Source organism: Arachis stenosperma, chromosome 4, assembly GCF_014773155.1.
Source record: "Arachis stenosperma cultivar V10309 chromosome 4, arast.V10309.gnm1.PFL2, whole genome shotgun sequence".
Taxonomy (NCBI): domain Eukaryota; kingdom Viridiplantae; phylum Streptophyta; class Magnoliopsida; order Fabales; family Fabaceae; genus Arachis; species Arachis stenosperma.
The window spans coordinates 8,193,126-8,206,885 of NC_080380.1; the positions used below are offsets into that span (position 1 = coordinate 8,193,126).

At 36.7% G+C, this 13,760-nt stretch overlaps 1 protein-coding gene and 1 non-coding gene across 2 annotated transcripts; both read left to right on the forward strand.

Annotated features, from left to right (window-relative positions):
• Positions 1–4,785: 4,785 nt before the first annotated feature.
• On the forward strand, positions 4,786–4,889 carry LOC130977611 (small nucleolar RNA R71). The gene has a single exon (XR_009085297.1). It is a non-coding gene; the product is annotated as a small nucleolar RNA R71 (small nucleolar RNA).
• Positions 4,890–8,786: 3,897 nt separating this feature from the next.
• Positions 8,787–9,633, forward strand: LOC130974539 (uncharacterized). Its single transcript, XM_057899414.1, has 3 exons — positions 8,787–9,045; positions 9,222–9,370; positions 9,454–9,633. The coding sequence occupies exons 1-3, from the start codon at positions 8,787–8,789 to the stop codon at positions 9,631–9,633; spliced, it is 588 nt and encodes a 195-aa protein (XP_057755397.1).
• Positions 9,634–13,760: the final 4,127 nt, after the last annotated feature.

Below are 13,760 nucleotides of genomic sequence, written 5' to 3' on the forward strand. Positions count from 1 at the left end.
TTTTGCTTCTGAACAGTTTTGGCATCTCACTTTTTCCTTTGAAGTTTACAATGATTGGCTTCTCTAGGAACTTAGAATTTCGGATAGTGTTATTGACTTTCCTAGTTAAGCATGTTGATTCTTGAACACAGCTACTTATGAGTCTTGGCCGTGGCCCTAAGCACTTTATTTTCCAGTATTACCACCAGATACATAAATGCCACAGACACATAACTGGGTGAACCTTTTCAGATTGTGACTTAGCTTTGCTAAAGTCCCCAGTTAGTGGTGTCCAGAGCTCTTAAGCACACTCTTTTTGCTTTGGATCACGACTTTAACCACTCAGTCTCAAGCTTTTCACTTGGACCTTCATGACACAAGCACATGGTTAGGGACAGCTTGATTTAGCCGCTTAGGCCTGGATTTAATTTCCTTAGGCCCTCCTATCCATTGATGCTCAAAGCCTTGGATACTTTTTACCCTTGCCTTTTGGTTTTTAAGGGCTATTGGCTTTTTCTACTGCTCCTTTTTTTTTCTATTTTTTTTCGCCATTTTTTTTTCTTTTTTTTTCGCAAGCTTTCTTTTTCACTGCTTTTTCTTGCTTCAAGAATCAATTTCATGATTTTTCAGATCCTCAATAACATTTCTCTTTGTTCATCATTCTTTCAAGAGCCAACAATTTTAACATTCATAAACAACAAGATCAAAAGACATATGCACTGTTCAAGCATTCATTCAGAAAACAAAAAGTATTGTCACCACATCAATATAATTAAACTAAATTCAAGGATAAATTTGAAATTTATGTACTTCTTGTTCTTTTGAATTAAAACATTTTTCTTTTAAGAGAGGTGAAGGATTAATGGAATTTATTCATAGCTTTAGGGCATGGTTACATACTAATGATCATGAAATAAAGACACAAAACATAAATAAACACCATACTAAAAACCGAAAACAGAAAGAAATAAAGAACAAGGAATGAATCCACCTTTAGTGGCGTCTTCTTCTTGAAGGACCAATGATGTTCTTAAGCTCTTCTATGTCCCTTCCTTGCCTTTGTTGCTCCTCCCTCATTGCTCTTTGATCTTCTCTTATTTCTTGGAGAATGATGGAGTGTTCATGATGTTCCACCCTTAGTTGTTCAACATTATGGCTCAAATCTTCTAAGGAGGTGTTGAGTTGCTCCCAATAGTTATTGGGAGGAAAGTGCATTCCTTGAGGCATTTGTTGATGATGAACTTCCTCATGTTCTTCTTGAGGGCCGTGAGGAACTTCTCTTGTTTGCTCCATCCTTTTCTTGGTGATGGGCTTGTCTTCTTCAATGGAGACATCTCCATCTATGATGATTCCAGCTGAGTAACATAGATGGCATATAAGGTGGGGGAAGGCTAGCCGTGCCATGTGTGAAGGCTTGTCGGCTATTTTGTAGAGTTCATTGGAGATGACTTCATGAACTTCTACTTCCTCTCCAATCATGATGCTATGAATCATGATGGCCCGATCCACAGTAACTTCAGATCGGTTGCTTGTAGGGATGATGGATCTTTGGATGAACTCCAACCATCCTCTAGCTACGGGCTTGAGGTCCAGTCTTCTTAGTTGGACCGGTTTGCCTTTGGAGTCTATTCTCCATTGGGCGCCTTCCACACATATGTCCATGAGGACTTGGTCCAGCCTTTGATTAAAGTTGACCCTTCTTGTGTAGGGGCGTTCATCACCTTGCATCATGGGTAAGTGAAACGCCAACCTCACATTTTCCGGACTGAAATCTAAGTATTTCCCCCGAACCATTGTGAGATAGTTCTTTGGATTCGGGTTCATACTTTGATCATGGTTCCTAGTGATCCATGCATTAGCATAGAACTCTTGAACCATCAATATTCCAACTTGTTGCATGGGGTTGGTTATGACTTCCCAGCCTCTTCTTTGGATTTCATGTCGGATTTCCGGATACTCATTCTTTTTGAGCTTGAAAGGGACCTCAGGGATCACCTTCTTCTTTGCCACAACATCATAGAAGTGGTCTTGATGGCTCTTGGAGATGAATCTTTCCATCTCCCATGACTCAGAGGTGGAAGCTTTTGCTTTCCCTTTCCCTTTTCTTGAGAAAACTCCGGCCTTAGGTGCCATTGGTAATGGAAAAACAAAAAAAAGCTTATGCTTTTACCACACCAAACTTAAAATTTTGCTCGTCCTCGAGCAAGAAAGAAAAGAATAGTAGAAGAAGAAGAAGAGAATATGGTAGAGAGGGAGAGAGTAGGTTCGGCTATATGGGAGAAGAAGGGGTTTGTGTTGTGTGAAAATGAATTTTGGGTGGGAAGGGGTGGGAAATTGAATTTGAATTTTATGAGGGTAGGTGGGGTTTATGGGGAAGGGGAGGTTGATGTGAATGGTGAATGGGGTAATTGGGAAGAGGACTTGAGGTGATTTGGTGAAGGTTTTTGGGAAGTGTGATATGGGGAAGAGTGAAATGAGATTTGGATTAGGAGAGTGTGATTAGGATTAAGAGGTAAGGTGGGAATATGGTAGGTGGGGATCCTGTGGGGTCCACAGATCCTGAGGTGAGGATCCTGTGGGGTCCACAGATCCTGAGGTGAAAACAAATACCATTCCTTCACCATATAGGCATGTAAAATGCCTTCATGCATTATTCTGGCGTTCAAACGCCCATTGATGCATGTTCTGGGCGTTCAACGCCCATGTAATGCATGTTTCTGGCGTTGAACGCCAGTTTCATGCTTGTTCCTGGCGTTCAGCGCCAGTTTGTCCTCTCTGTGCACCATCCTGGCGTTTAACGCCAGGTTGTTGCTTGTTTTGGGCGTTCAGCGCCAGAATGGTGCTCTGTTCTGGCGTTGAACGCCGGCCAGATGCACCTTACTGGCGTTGAACGCCAGTCTGCGCTGCCTCCAGGGTGAAAAAATTTTTCTTCTATTTTTGACTCTGTTTTTAATTTTTTTGATTTTTTTCGTGACTCCTCATGATCATGTACCTAATAAAACACAAAAATAAACAAGAAACAAAATAAAATAAAATTAGATAAATAAAATTGGGTTGCCTCCCAACAAGCGCTTCTTTAATGTCAATAGCTTGACAGTGGCTCTCATGGAGCCACATGGTGATCAGGTCAATGTTGTGTAGTCCCAACACCAAACTTAGAGTTTGGATATGGGGTTTGAACACCAAACTTAGAGTTTGGTTGTGGCCTCACAACACCAAACTTAGAGTTTGACTGTGTGGGCTTTTCTTGACTCTGAACTGAGAGAAGCTCTTCATGCTTACTCTCTTTTGTCACAGAGGGATGGCCATGTGCCTGAAACACAAGGTAGTCCCCATTCAATTGAAGGACTAACTCACCTCTGTTGACATCTATCACAGCTTCTGCTGTGGCTAGGAAAGGTCTTCCTAGGATGATGCATTCATCATCTTCCTTCCTAGTGTCTAGGATTATGAAATCAGTAGGGATGTAAAGGCCTTCAACCCTTACTAGCACGTCCTCCACTATTCCATAAGCTTGTCTTATGGACTTATCTGCCAATTGTAATGAGAACAAGGCAGGTTGTACCTCAATGATTCCCAGCTTCTCCATTACAGAGAGTGGCATAAGATTTATCCTTGACCCAAGATCACATAGAGCTTTTTTTAAAGCTCATGGTGCCAATGGTGCAAGGTATTAAGAACTTGCCAGGATCTTGTTTCTTTTGAGGTAGAGTTCTCTGAATCCAAGTATCTAGTTCACTAATGAGCAAGGGAGGTTCACTTTCCCAAGTCTCATTACCAAACAGCTTGGCATTCAGTTTCATGATAGCTCCTAAGTATTGAGCAACTTGCTCTCCAGTCACATCTTCATTCTCTTCAGAGGATGAATATTCTTCAGAGCTCATGAATGGCAGAAGGAGATTTAAAGGAATCTCTATGGTCTCTAGATGAGCCTCAGATTCCTCAGGATCCTTAATAGAAAACTCCTTCTTGCTTGAGGAACGTCCCAAGAGGTCTTCCTCACTAGGATTTTCGTCCTCCTCCTCCTTTGTGCATTCGGCCATATTGACTATGTCAATGGCCTTGCACTCTCCTTTTGGATTTTCTTCTGTATTGCTTGGGAGGATACTGGGAGGAGTTTCAATAACTTTCTTACTCAGCTGGCCCACTTGTGCCTCCAGATTTCTGATGGAGGATCTTGTTTCATTCATGAAACTGAAAGTGGCCTTTGACAGATCAGAGACTATATTGGCTAAATTAGAATTGTTTTGTTCAGAGTTCTTTGTCTGTTGCTGAGAGGATGATGGATATGGCTTACTATTGTTCAGCCTATTGCGTCCACCATTGTTAAAGCCTTGTTGAGGCTTTTGCTGATCCTTCCAGGAGAAATTTGGATGATTTCTCCATGATGAGTTATAGGTGTTTCCATAAGGTTCACCCATGTAATTAACCTCTGCCATGGCAGGGTTCTCAGGATCATAAGCTTCTTCAGAAGCTGCCTCTCTAGTACTGTTGGATGCATGTTGCAATCCATTCAGATTTTGAGAGATCATGTTGACCTGTTGAGTCAACACTTTGTTCTGAGCCAATATGGCATTCAGAGCATCAATTTCAAGAGCTCCTTTCTTCTGAGGTACCCCATTATTCACGGAATTCCTCTCAGATGTGTACATGAACTGGTTGTTTGCAACCATGTCAATGAGTTCTTGAGCCTCTTCAGGCATTTTCTTCAGGTGAATAGATCCACCTGCAGAATGATCCAACGATATTTTCGAAAATTCAGAGAGACCATAATAGAATATGTCTAATATGGTCCATTCTGAAAACATGTCAGATGGACATCTTTTGGTCAACTGCTTGTATCTTTCCCAAGCTTCATAGAGGGATTCACCATCTTTTTGTTTGAAGGTTTGAACATCCACTCTCAGCTTGCTCAGCTTTTGAGGAGGAAAGAATTTATCCAAGAAGGCAGTGACCAGCTTATCCCATGAGTCCAGGCTATCCTTGGGTTGTGAATCCAACCATATTCTAGCTCTGTCTCTTACAGCAAAAGGGAAAAGCATGAGTCTGTAGACTTCAGGATCAACTCCATTCATCTTTACAGTCTCACAGATTTGCAAGAATTCAGTTAAAAACTGATAGGGATCTTCAGATGGAAGTCCATAAAACTTGCAGTTTTGTTGCATTAATGCAACTAGCTGAGGTTTCAGCTCAAAGTTATTGGCTCCAATGGCAGGAATGGAGATGCTTCTTCCATCAAACTTGGACGTTGGCTTTGTGAAGTCACCAAGCATTCTCCTTGCATTATTATTATTATTTTCGGCTGCCATCTCCTTCTCTTGTTCGAAAATTTCTGAAAGGTTGTTTCTGGATTGTTGTAATTTAGCTTCTCTTAATTTCCTCTTCGGAGTCCTTTCAGGTTCTGGATCAATCTCAACAAGAGTGCCTTTATCCTTGTTCCTGCTCATATGAAAGAGAAGAAAACAAGAAAAGAAAGAGGAATCCTCTATGTCACAGTATAGAGATTCCTTTATGTTAGTAGAAAAAGAAAGGGGGTAGAAGAATGAAGAAGAGGGTTCGGATTTTTGGTTGAGGAGAGGTGAAGAGGAGTGTTAGTAATTAAATAATTAAATAGAATAAGAAGAGAGAGAGGAGAAATTTCGAAAATAATTTTGAAAAAGGAGTTAGTAATTTTCGAAAATTAGAGATAAAATGTAATTAAAATTAAAACATGAAACAATTAGTTAATTAAAAAGAATTTTTTAAAAAGGGGTGAGATATTTTCGAAAATTAGAGAGGGAAAAGTAGTTAGGTGGTTTTGAAAAAGATAAGAAACAAACAAAAAGTTAGTTAGTTGATTGAAAAAGATTTGAAATCAAATTTTGAAAAAGATAAGCAGATAAGTAGTTAGATAAGATATTTTGAAATCAAATTTTGAAAAAGATAAAATTTTGAGAAGGATAAGATAAAAAGATAAGATAAAAATTTTAAGAAAAAGATATTTTGAAAAAGATTTAATTTTTAAAAAGACTTAACTAACAAGAAACTACAAGATAAGATTCTAGAACTTAAAGATTGAACCTTTCTTAACAAGAAAGTAACAAACTTCAAATTTTTGAACCAATCACATTAATTGTTAGCTAATTTTTCGAAAATTTGATATAAAGATAAGAAAAAGATTTTTGAAATTTTCGAAAAATAGAAAAAAAATGAAAAAGATATGATTTTTGAAAAAGATTTTGAAAAGATAAGATTTTTAAAATTGAAATTTTGACTTGACTTGTAAGAAACAACTAATTTTGAAAATTTTTGACCAAGTCAATCCCAAAATTTCGAAATTTGGAGGGAAATAAGGAAAAGATATTTTTTTGATTTTTGAATTTTTAATGAAAAACACAAAAATGACCCAAAACATGAAAATTTTGGATCAAAACACAAGATGCATGCAAGAATGCTATGAATGTCAAGATGAACACCAAGAACACTTTGAAGATCATGATGAACATCAAGAACATAATTTTGAAAAATTTTTGATGCAAAGAAAACATGCAAGACACCAAACTTAGAAATCTTTAATGCATGGAAAATATGAATGCAAAGATGCACATGAAAAACAACAATCAACACAAAACAAGAAATCATCAAGATCAAACAAGAAGACTTGTCAAGAACAACTTGAAGATCATGAAGAACACTATGAATGCATGAGATTTTCGAAAAATGCAAGAAAAATTTTAAAAACATGCAATTGACACCAAACTTAAAAATTGACTCAAGACTCAAACAAGAACACAAAATATTTTTGGTTTTTATGATTTTCTATTTTTTTTGGATTTTTATCAATTTTGTTTTCGAAGATATTTTTTTTGGAAAAATGAAAAAGAAAAGAAAAATTTTGAAAAATATTTTTGAAAAGAAAATTACCTAATCTGAGCAACAAGATGAACCGTCAGTTGTCCATACTCGAACAATCCCCGGCAACGGCGCCAAAAACTTGGTGGACGAAATTGTGATCCATGTTCTAACTATTTTGAGATGAGAGCTTCTTATGGCACTGGTTGAATTCACAACTCCGTTCAACTAACCAGCAAGTGTACTGGGTCGTCCAAGTAATAAACCTTACGTGAGTAAGGGTCGATCCCACAGAGATTGTTGGTATGAAGCAAGCTATGGTCACCTTGTAAATCTCAGTTAGGCAGATTAAATAGTTATGGGTTTCGAAAATTAATAATAAAAGGAAATAATAAAAAGGATAGAATACTTATGTAGATTCATTGGTAGGAATTTCAGATAAGCATATAGAGATGCTGTATGGCTCAAGGACGCCTGCTTTCCCACTGCTTCTACTCAATCTTTCTTACTCCTTTCCATGGCAAGCTTTGTTTAGGGGTTCACCATCAGCGGTGGCTACTTTCAATCCTCTCGGGAAAATGATCCTATGCGGCTGTCACTCGCACGGCTAATCGTCTGGAGGCATCACCCATGGTTGATGGCTACATCCCATCCTCGCAGTGAAAACTAATGCTCACGCACTCTGTCACAGTACGGCTAATCACTGGTTGGTTCCCGCGCCTACTGGAATAGAATCCCTTGATTCTTTTGCGTCTGTCACTAACGCCCAGCACTTGCAAGTTTGAAGCACGTCACAGTCATTCATTACCGGAATCCTACTCGAAATACCACAGACAAGGTTAGACTTTCCAGATTTCCAGGATTCTACTCGGAATACCACAGACAAGGTGAGACTTTCCGGATCCTCATAAATGCCGCCATCTATCTAGCTTATACCACGAAGATTCTGTTGGGGAATCTAAGAGATACACATTCAAGCTCTGTTGCATGTAGAACGTAAGTGGTTGTCAATCACGCGCGTTCATAAGTGAGAATGATAATGAGGGTTATCTGATCATCACATTCATCATATTCTTGGGTGCGAATGAATATCTTGGAATAAGAATAAAAGAGAATTGAATAAAAGAAAATAGAACTGCATTAATACTTGAGGTACAGCAGAGCTCCACACCCTTAATCTATGGTGTGCAGAAACTCCACCGTTGAAAATACATAAGTAAAAGAGGTTCAGGCATGGCCGAATGGCCAGCCCCCATGATCTGAGAACTATGCGTCCCGAGATGTCAAATACATTAGTTAAATGTTCTATTTATAATAAACTAGCTCCTAGGGTTTACATGAGTAAGTAATTGATGCATAAATCCACTTCCGGGGCCCACTTGGTGTATGTTTGGGCTGAGCTTGATCAATCCACGAGCTGAGGCTTCTCTTGGAGTTGAACTCCGAGTTATGACGTGTTTTGGGCGTTCAACTCCGGATCATGACGTTTTTCTGGCGTTTAACTCCAGACAGCAGCATGAACTTGGCGTTCAACGCCAAGTTACGTCGTCATTCTTCGAATAAAGTATGGACTATTATATATTGCTGGAAAGCCCTGGATGTCTACTTTCCAACGCCGTTGAGATCGTGCCAATTGGAGTTCTGTAGCTCCAGAAAATCCATTTCGAGTGCAGGGAGGTCAGAATCCAACAGCATCAGCAGTCCTTTTGTCAGCCTTTTTCAGAGTTTTGCTCAAATCCCTCAATTTCAGTCAGAATTTACCTGAAATCATAGAAAAACACACAAACTCATAGTAAAGTCCAGAAATGTGAATTTAACATAAAAACTAAGGAAAACATCCCTAAAAGTAGCTTGAACTTACTAAAAACTACCTAAAAATAATGCCAAAAAGCGTATAAATTATCCGCTCATCAAAGGCTGAGCTGCTCATCCAAAATAGCTTAATAATTTGGGATGAAGTTCCAATACTCAATAAAATGTGCTTTGAAACACTTGATCGGACGCTCAGGGATCTTTTATCAGTTACTGATCAACATAAGACACATCAACCATTTGGTGGAAAGGTTATGGTTCTAGGAGGCGATTTCAGACAGATACTTCTGGTGATTGCAAAAGAGAGTAGACACGATATATTGTCATCAGCTATTAACTCATTCCATCTGTGGTTATTCTGTAAGGTTCTTAAGCTGCATACGAACATGAGACTTTTAATGTCTTCTTTGGGTCAACGTGATGGTGAAATGAAGAGATTTGCTAATTAGATACTTGATATTAAAAATGAAAATATTGGTTCTGCTGTTGGTGATGAGTCAAAAGTTAAAATTCTAGATAATCTACTGATTATAACTACTAATGACCTTCTTTCTCATTTGGTAGATTTTGCTTATCCAAATTTTTTGCAAAATATGCAGATTACAAGTATTTTCAGAGTAGGGCAATTCTTGCACTCATGCTTGAGAGTGTCGAGAAGGTAAACGATTTCGTCTCGACAATCTTTCCAGAGATGGAAAATAAGTATTTAAGTTATGACACAACATGTCAAGCTGATGAGAATGAAGATGTACAACAAGAGTGGTTCACATCAAAGTTTCTGAATGACATCAAATGTTCGAGACTATCCAACAACAAGTTTACAATTTGAAGCCAGGAGTCGTTGTAATTCTACTGCAAAACATAGACGAGACTTCAAGTTTATACAATGGAACAAGGTTAATAGTTAACGAACTTGACAACAACGTAATTGGAGCGTCGGTAGTGACCGGTAGAAATATTGGCGACAAAGTGTACATTTCAAGAATGAACTTGATCCCTTCAGATTTATGATTGCCATTTAAGTTTCAACAAAGATAATTTCCATTAATAGAGTTCTTTGCAATGATCATCAACAAGAATCAGGGTCAATCATTAAACATGTAGGGCTTTACTTGCCAAAATCAATGTTCACACATGGACAACTTTACGTTGCTTTGTCAAGAGTTAAGAAACATAGTGGCCTCAAGGTTCTAATTCTGGACAAAGACGACAATCCAAATTCATCAACAATAAATGTCGTGTTTAAAGAAGTTTTTAATAATATTTAGGTAATAAAAATAGTTTTTTTTATTTTAATAACATGTTATGATTACACTTTTGTACAAATATTTATTATAGATATAACTAATGTATCTATAACTCTACTTTCATATTTGAAATGAAATGTGTAACAAGGAACACAACATCATATGTGAGGTTAGTATAATACTAAGTTGTCGATAAATTTTCATTAGTCTTTTGATAGAAAGTTTAGTGTAAAACTGACATGTTACTATTACAGTTATATATGTTTTTATTTTTTCAGGTCTCTTTTCTTATGGTTCAAGAATATTATAGACTTCAAATTGTTCTATTTGCATTTTACTTTGAATAAAGATAAAATAACATATTCAGTACGTTTATTATATAATGACAATCATAGTGTTACAGCTGATGGAGGTCACGTGACAGTGCTGATGGTTGGATAATTTTATTATACGAAAAACCAAGAATATCATTTTTACCTATGAAATACTAAAGAAACTCTAAGTTTGAAATATAATAATGAATGTGTCATGTGATAGAAAAATAATAAGCTAAAAGGGTATATATATACAGGGAGTAGATACAAAAAGATATGTTATTATAATAAAATATTACACTATGAACAATTATATTTGTGAAGTAAATCTATTTATTCACTATATCTATTATATTATTTTATATAAAATTAAGATCTGCTCTCCTAATTTAATATCATATATAAAGTCTTAATATTGTAAACGGGGTATTATTAATATCTAATATTTTAATAATTAAATATCTAAAATAAGTTAATAAATAAAATAATTAATACCTAATATATATATATATATATATATATATATATATATATATATATATATATATATATATATATATATATATATATATACTCCCGTCCAAAATTAAATTGAGATTATGTTTGAAGTCTTAATATAGTAACTGGAATATAATAATAACTAAAATTTAATAATTAAGTACCTAAAATAAGTTAATTAAATAACAATAATTAATACTTAAAATATTGAAAATAAATTTTTAATAAATGTGAGAAATAAAAATAAAAAGAATTGATAAATAATAATCAATGTCATTATTATATCGAAAAAAAGTACTTTTATTTGGGAGGGAGAAAGAGTCCCTAAAAAATTGACACGTCGTTTTCATTAGTTGGGAAAAAACTCAATTTTAGTATATTAAGTAGAAGTAGATAGATAGATAAGTAGACAAGTGGTAATTTCTTTTTTCTATGTGTATATATGTCAGAATCTTTAACCATAGTTATCATAATTGGACTAGACCGACCATTTCAACCGGAAAACTAATGAACCGATAGTCTGGTCCATTCGATTAGTGAATTAGACCGAACTAGTCTAGCCGGTTTGATTAGTGAATTAGACCGAACTTGCAATTGAACCGATCAACGGTGGTCAAACCCGTTAAAAATCAGCCAGTTCGAGCTTCAAACCGAACTCGACCCGCGCGGGTCTAGGATGCACACGCATGCTGGTGAATCATTTGGGGAAAAACTCAATTTTAGTATATTAAGTAGAAGTAGAGAGATAGATAAGTAGACAAGTGGTAATTTCTTTTTTCTATGTGTATATATGTCAGAATCTTTAACCATAGTTAACATAACCGACCGTTTCAACCGAAAAACTGATGAACCGATAGTCTGGTCGGTTCGATTAGTGAATTAGACCGAACTAGTCTATCCGGTTCGATTAGTGAATTAGACCAAACTTGTAATTGAACCGATCAACGGTAGTCAAACCCGTTAAAAACCAGCCAGTTCCAGCTTCAAATCGCACTCGACCTGCGTGGGTCTAGGATGCACCCGCATGCTGCTGAACCATTTGGGAAAAAAATTCAATTTTAGTATATTAAGTAGAAGTAGATAGATAAGTAGACAAGTGGTAATTTCTTTTTTCTATATGTATATATGTTAGAATCTTTAACTATAGTTATCAGAACTGGACCAGACCGGTCGTTTCAACCGAAAAATCGATAAAGCGACAGTCTAGCCGGTTTGATTAGTGAATTAGACCGGACGAGTCTGGCCGGTTCGATTAGTGAATTAGACCAAACTTATAATTGAACCGATCAACGATGGCCAAACCCTTTAAAAATTAGCTAGTTCGCGCTTCAAACTGCACTCGACCCGCGCAGGACTATGATGCACCCGCACGCTGCTAAACCATCGAAGGAGCTCCCACAAAATCCACAACTCAAAAATGACTGATAATGAGGTTTGAAAATGCAACATTGCGCATGCAATGGCTACCCTTGCCACTCCGCCACTTTGTTTCTTTAAATTATATGTGACAAAAAATAAACATATAATAAACCATGAATGGATTTTTATTTTTTATTTTTTATCATTTTAAACATGGATTGTCATGAATACCAAACAAATAACAACACATGATATATAAACAAATTGATATATTAACATGGATTGTGTTATCTTTTGTTTTTTCTTTTATTCATTTAAATTGAAAAAATATTTTATACTAGTGACTAGTTTCTTATATCTTTTTGCATCATAAATTATATCTAAAAATTGATATTTGATTGTTATTAATATGTTTTTAAAAATATGTATTTTAACTTTTAATTTTAATTTATTTTATAATTTTATAATTTATATTTAATTATGATAAGGTCAACCAAGTTAATTACCAGCGGTTGAACTAATGACCCAGTAATCAAGACATATGATCAAATTAATTATTATTCTGATAACTATATCTTCAATTTTTATGAATAAAAATAATAAGAGTAAAGGACAAATCCGTCCCTGACCTTTTTTTCCGTGGACATTTTCGTCCCCGAGGTTTGGAAAATACTTTAATGTCCCTGACCCTCCGAAAAAGTGGACATATTTACCCCTCCGTTAGAGTCGCTCTGTTTGCCCTGACAAAAAACGGTGACGTGGCTCCCGTGGCGCTGACCTGGCCATTACGGGCTGCCACGTGGGATGGATTTTTGAAAAGAGGACGTATTAGTCCTTTCACATCAAAACGTGTAGCTTTTCAAAACAGGACATATTAGTCCTCTCACCCCAAAACGACGCCGTTTCTCTCCCACCCCTCCAAACACACTTTAATCCCCTTCTGCATTTCCAATCAACAATACTTCACCAAATCCAAAAGCAGCAAATTCAGCACTTCCAGTTCTGCAATTCCAGAGTCATCAGCAATGCATCCAAAACACATAAACAAAGAATCAACAGAGTAACAAATCGCAGCAACATCAGCGAAATTTCAAGAAAAATGAGAGGAAGGAGTCTAAGCAAATTCAGAGTCAACAAGCAATTCAGCGACATATTCACCAACAACAAAGCACAAATTCAATTTCACAGGCTCAGTTCACAATTCAACATGCCACCGAACACTGAAGCTCCATTTTTCGTCAGAATTTTCGTCTGGAAGCAGTCTAGAGATATGACCAACAGCAACATGAAGATTTCGGCCCACGACATAAATATGGAAATCACAAGCATTGACAGCAAAAGGCTTGCATATTTGCTCAGGCAAAGGGGGGCCATCTATGGCATCCCAGGAGTCTATTTTCGTGTCATAGACCTTTAGCTTCATTCTTTCGAGCTCAGAGACAACAAACAAGTGGCCATAAACAACGACACTTGAACCGGTCCAGCCTTCTCTAAGTCCAACAGCCATGTTTTCCCAATTATCTGTTCTGAGATCATAGACTTGTCCCTTTGGAGAGACATAAAAGGGCCATAACCAGCCTTCCTTGACGAGAAGCTTCCCGTTGAGAACTGCTGCATCATAAGATGCCATATTGGTTCCTATGCTGGCGATAGAGCGCCAATTTTCAATGAGAGGATCCAATACCTTTCTCATCTAAATACACACCTCACCTAAACCCTC

Coding starts and splice junctions, on each gene's coding strand:
- LOC130974539 (XM_057899414.1), top strand. CDS start 8,787: ATGTGCTTTGAAACACTTGATCGGACGCTCAGGGATCTTTTATCAGTT. Junction 9,046..9,221: donor TTCTTTGGGTCAACGTGATG/GTGAAATGAAGA, acceptor CAAAATATGCAG/ATTACAAGTATTTTCAGAGT. Junction 9,371..9,453: donor AAGCTGATGAGAATGAAGAT/GTACAACAAGAG, acceptor TACAATTTGAAG/CCAGGAGTCGTTGTAATTCT.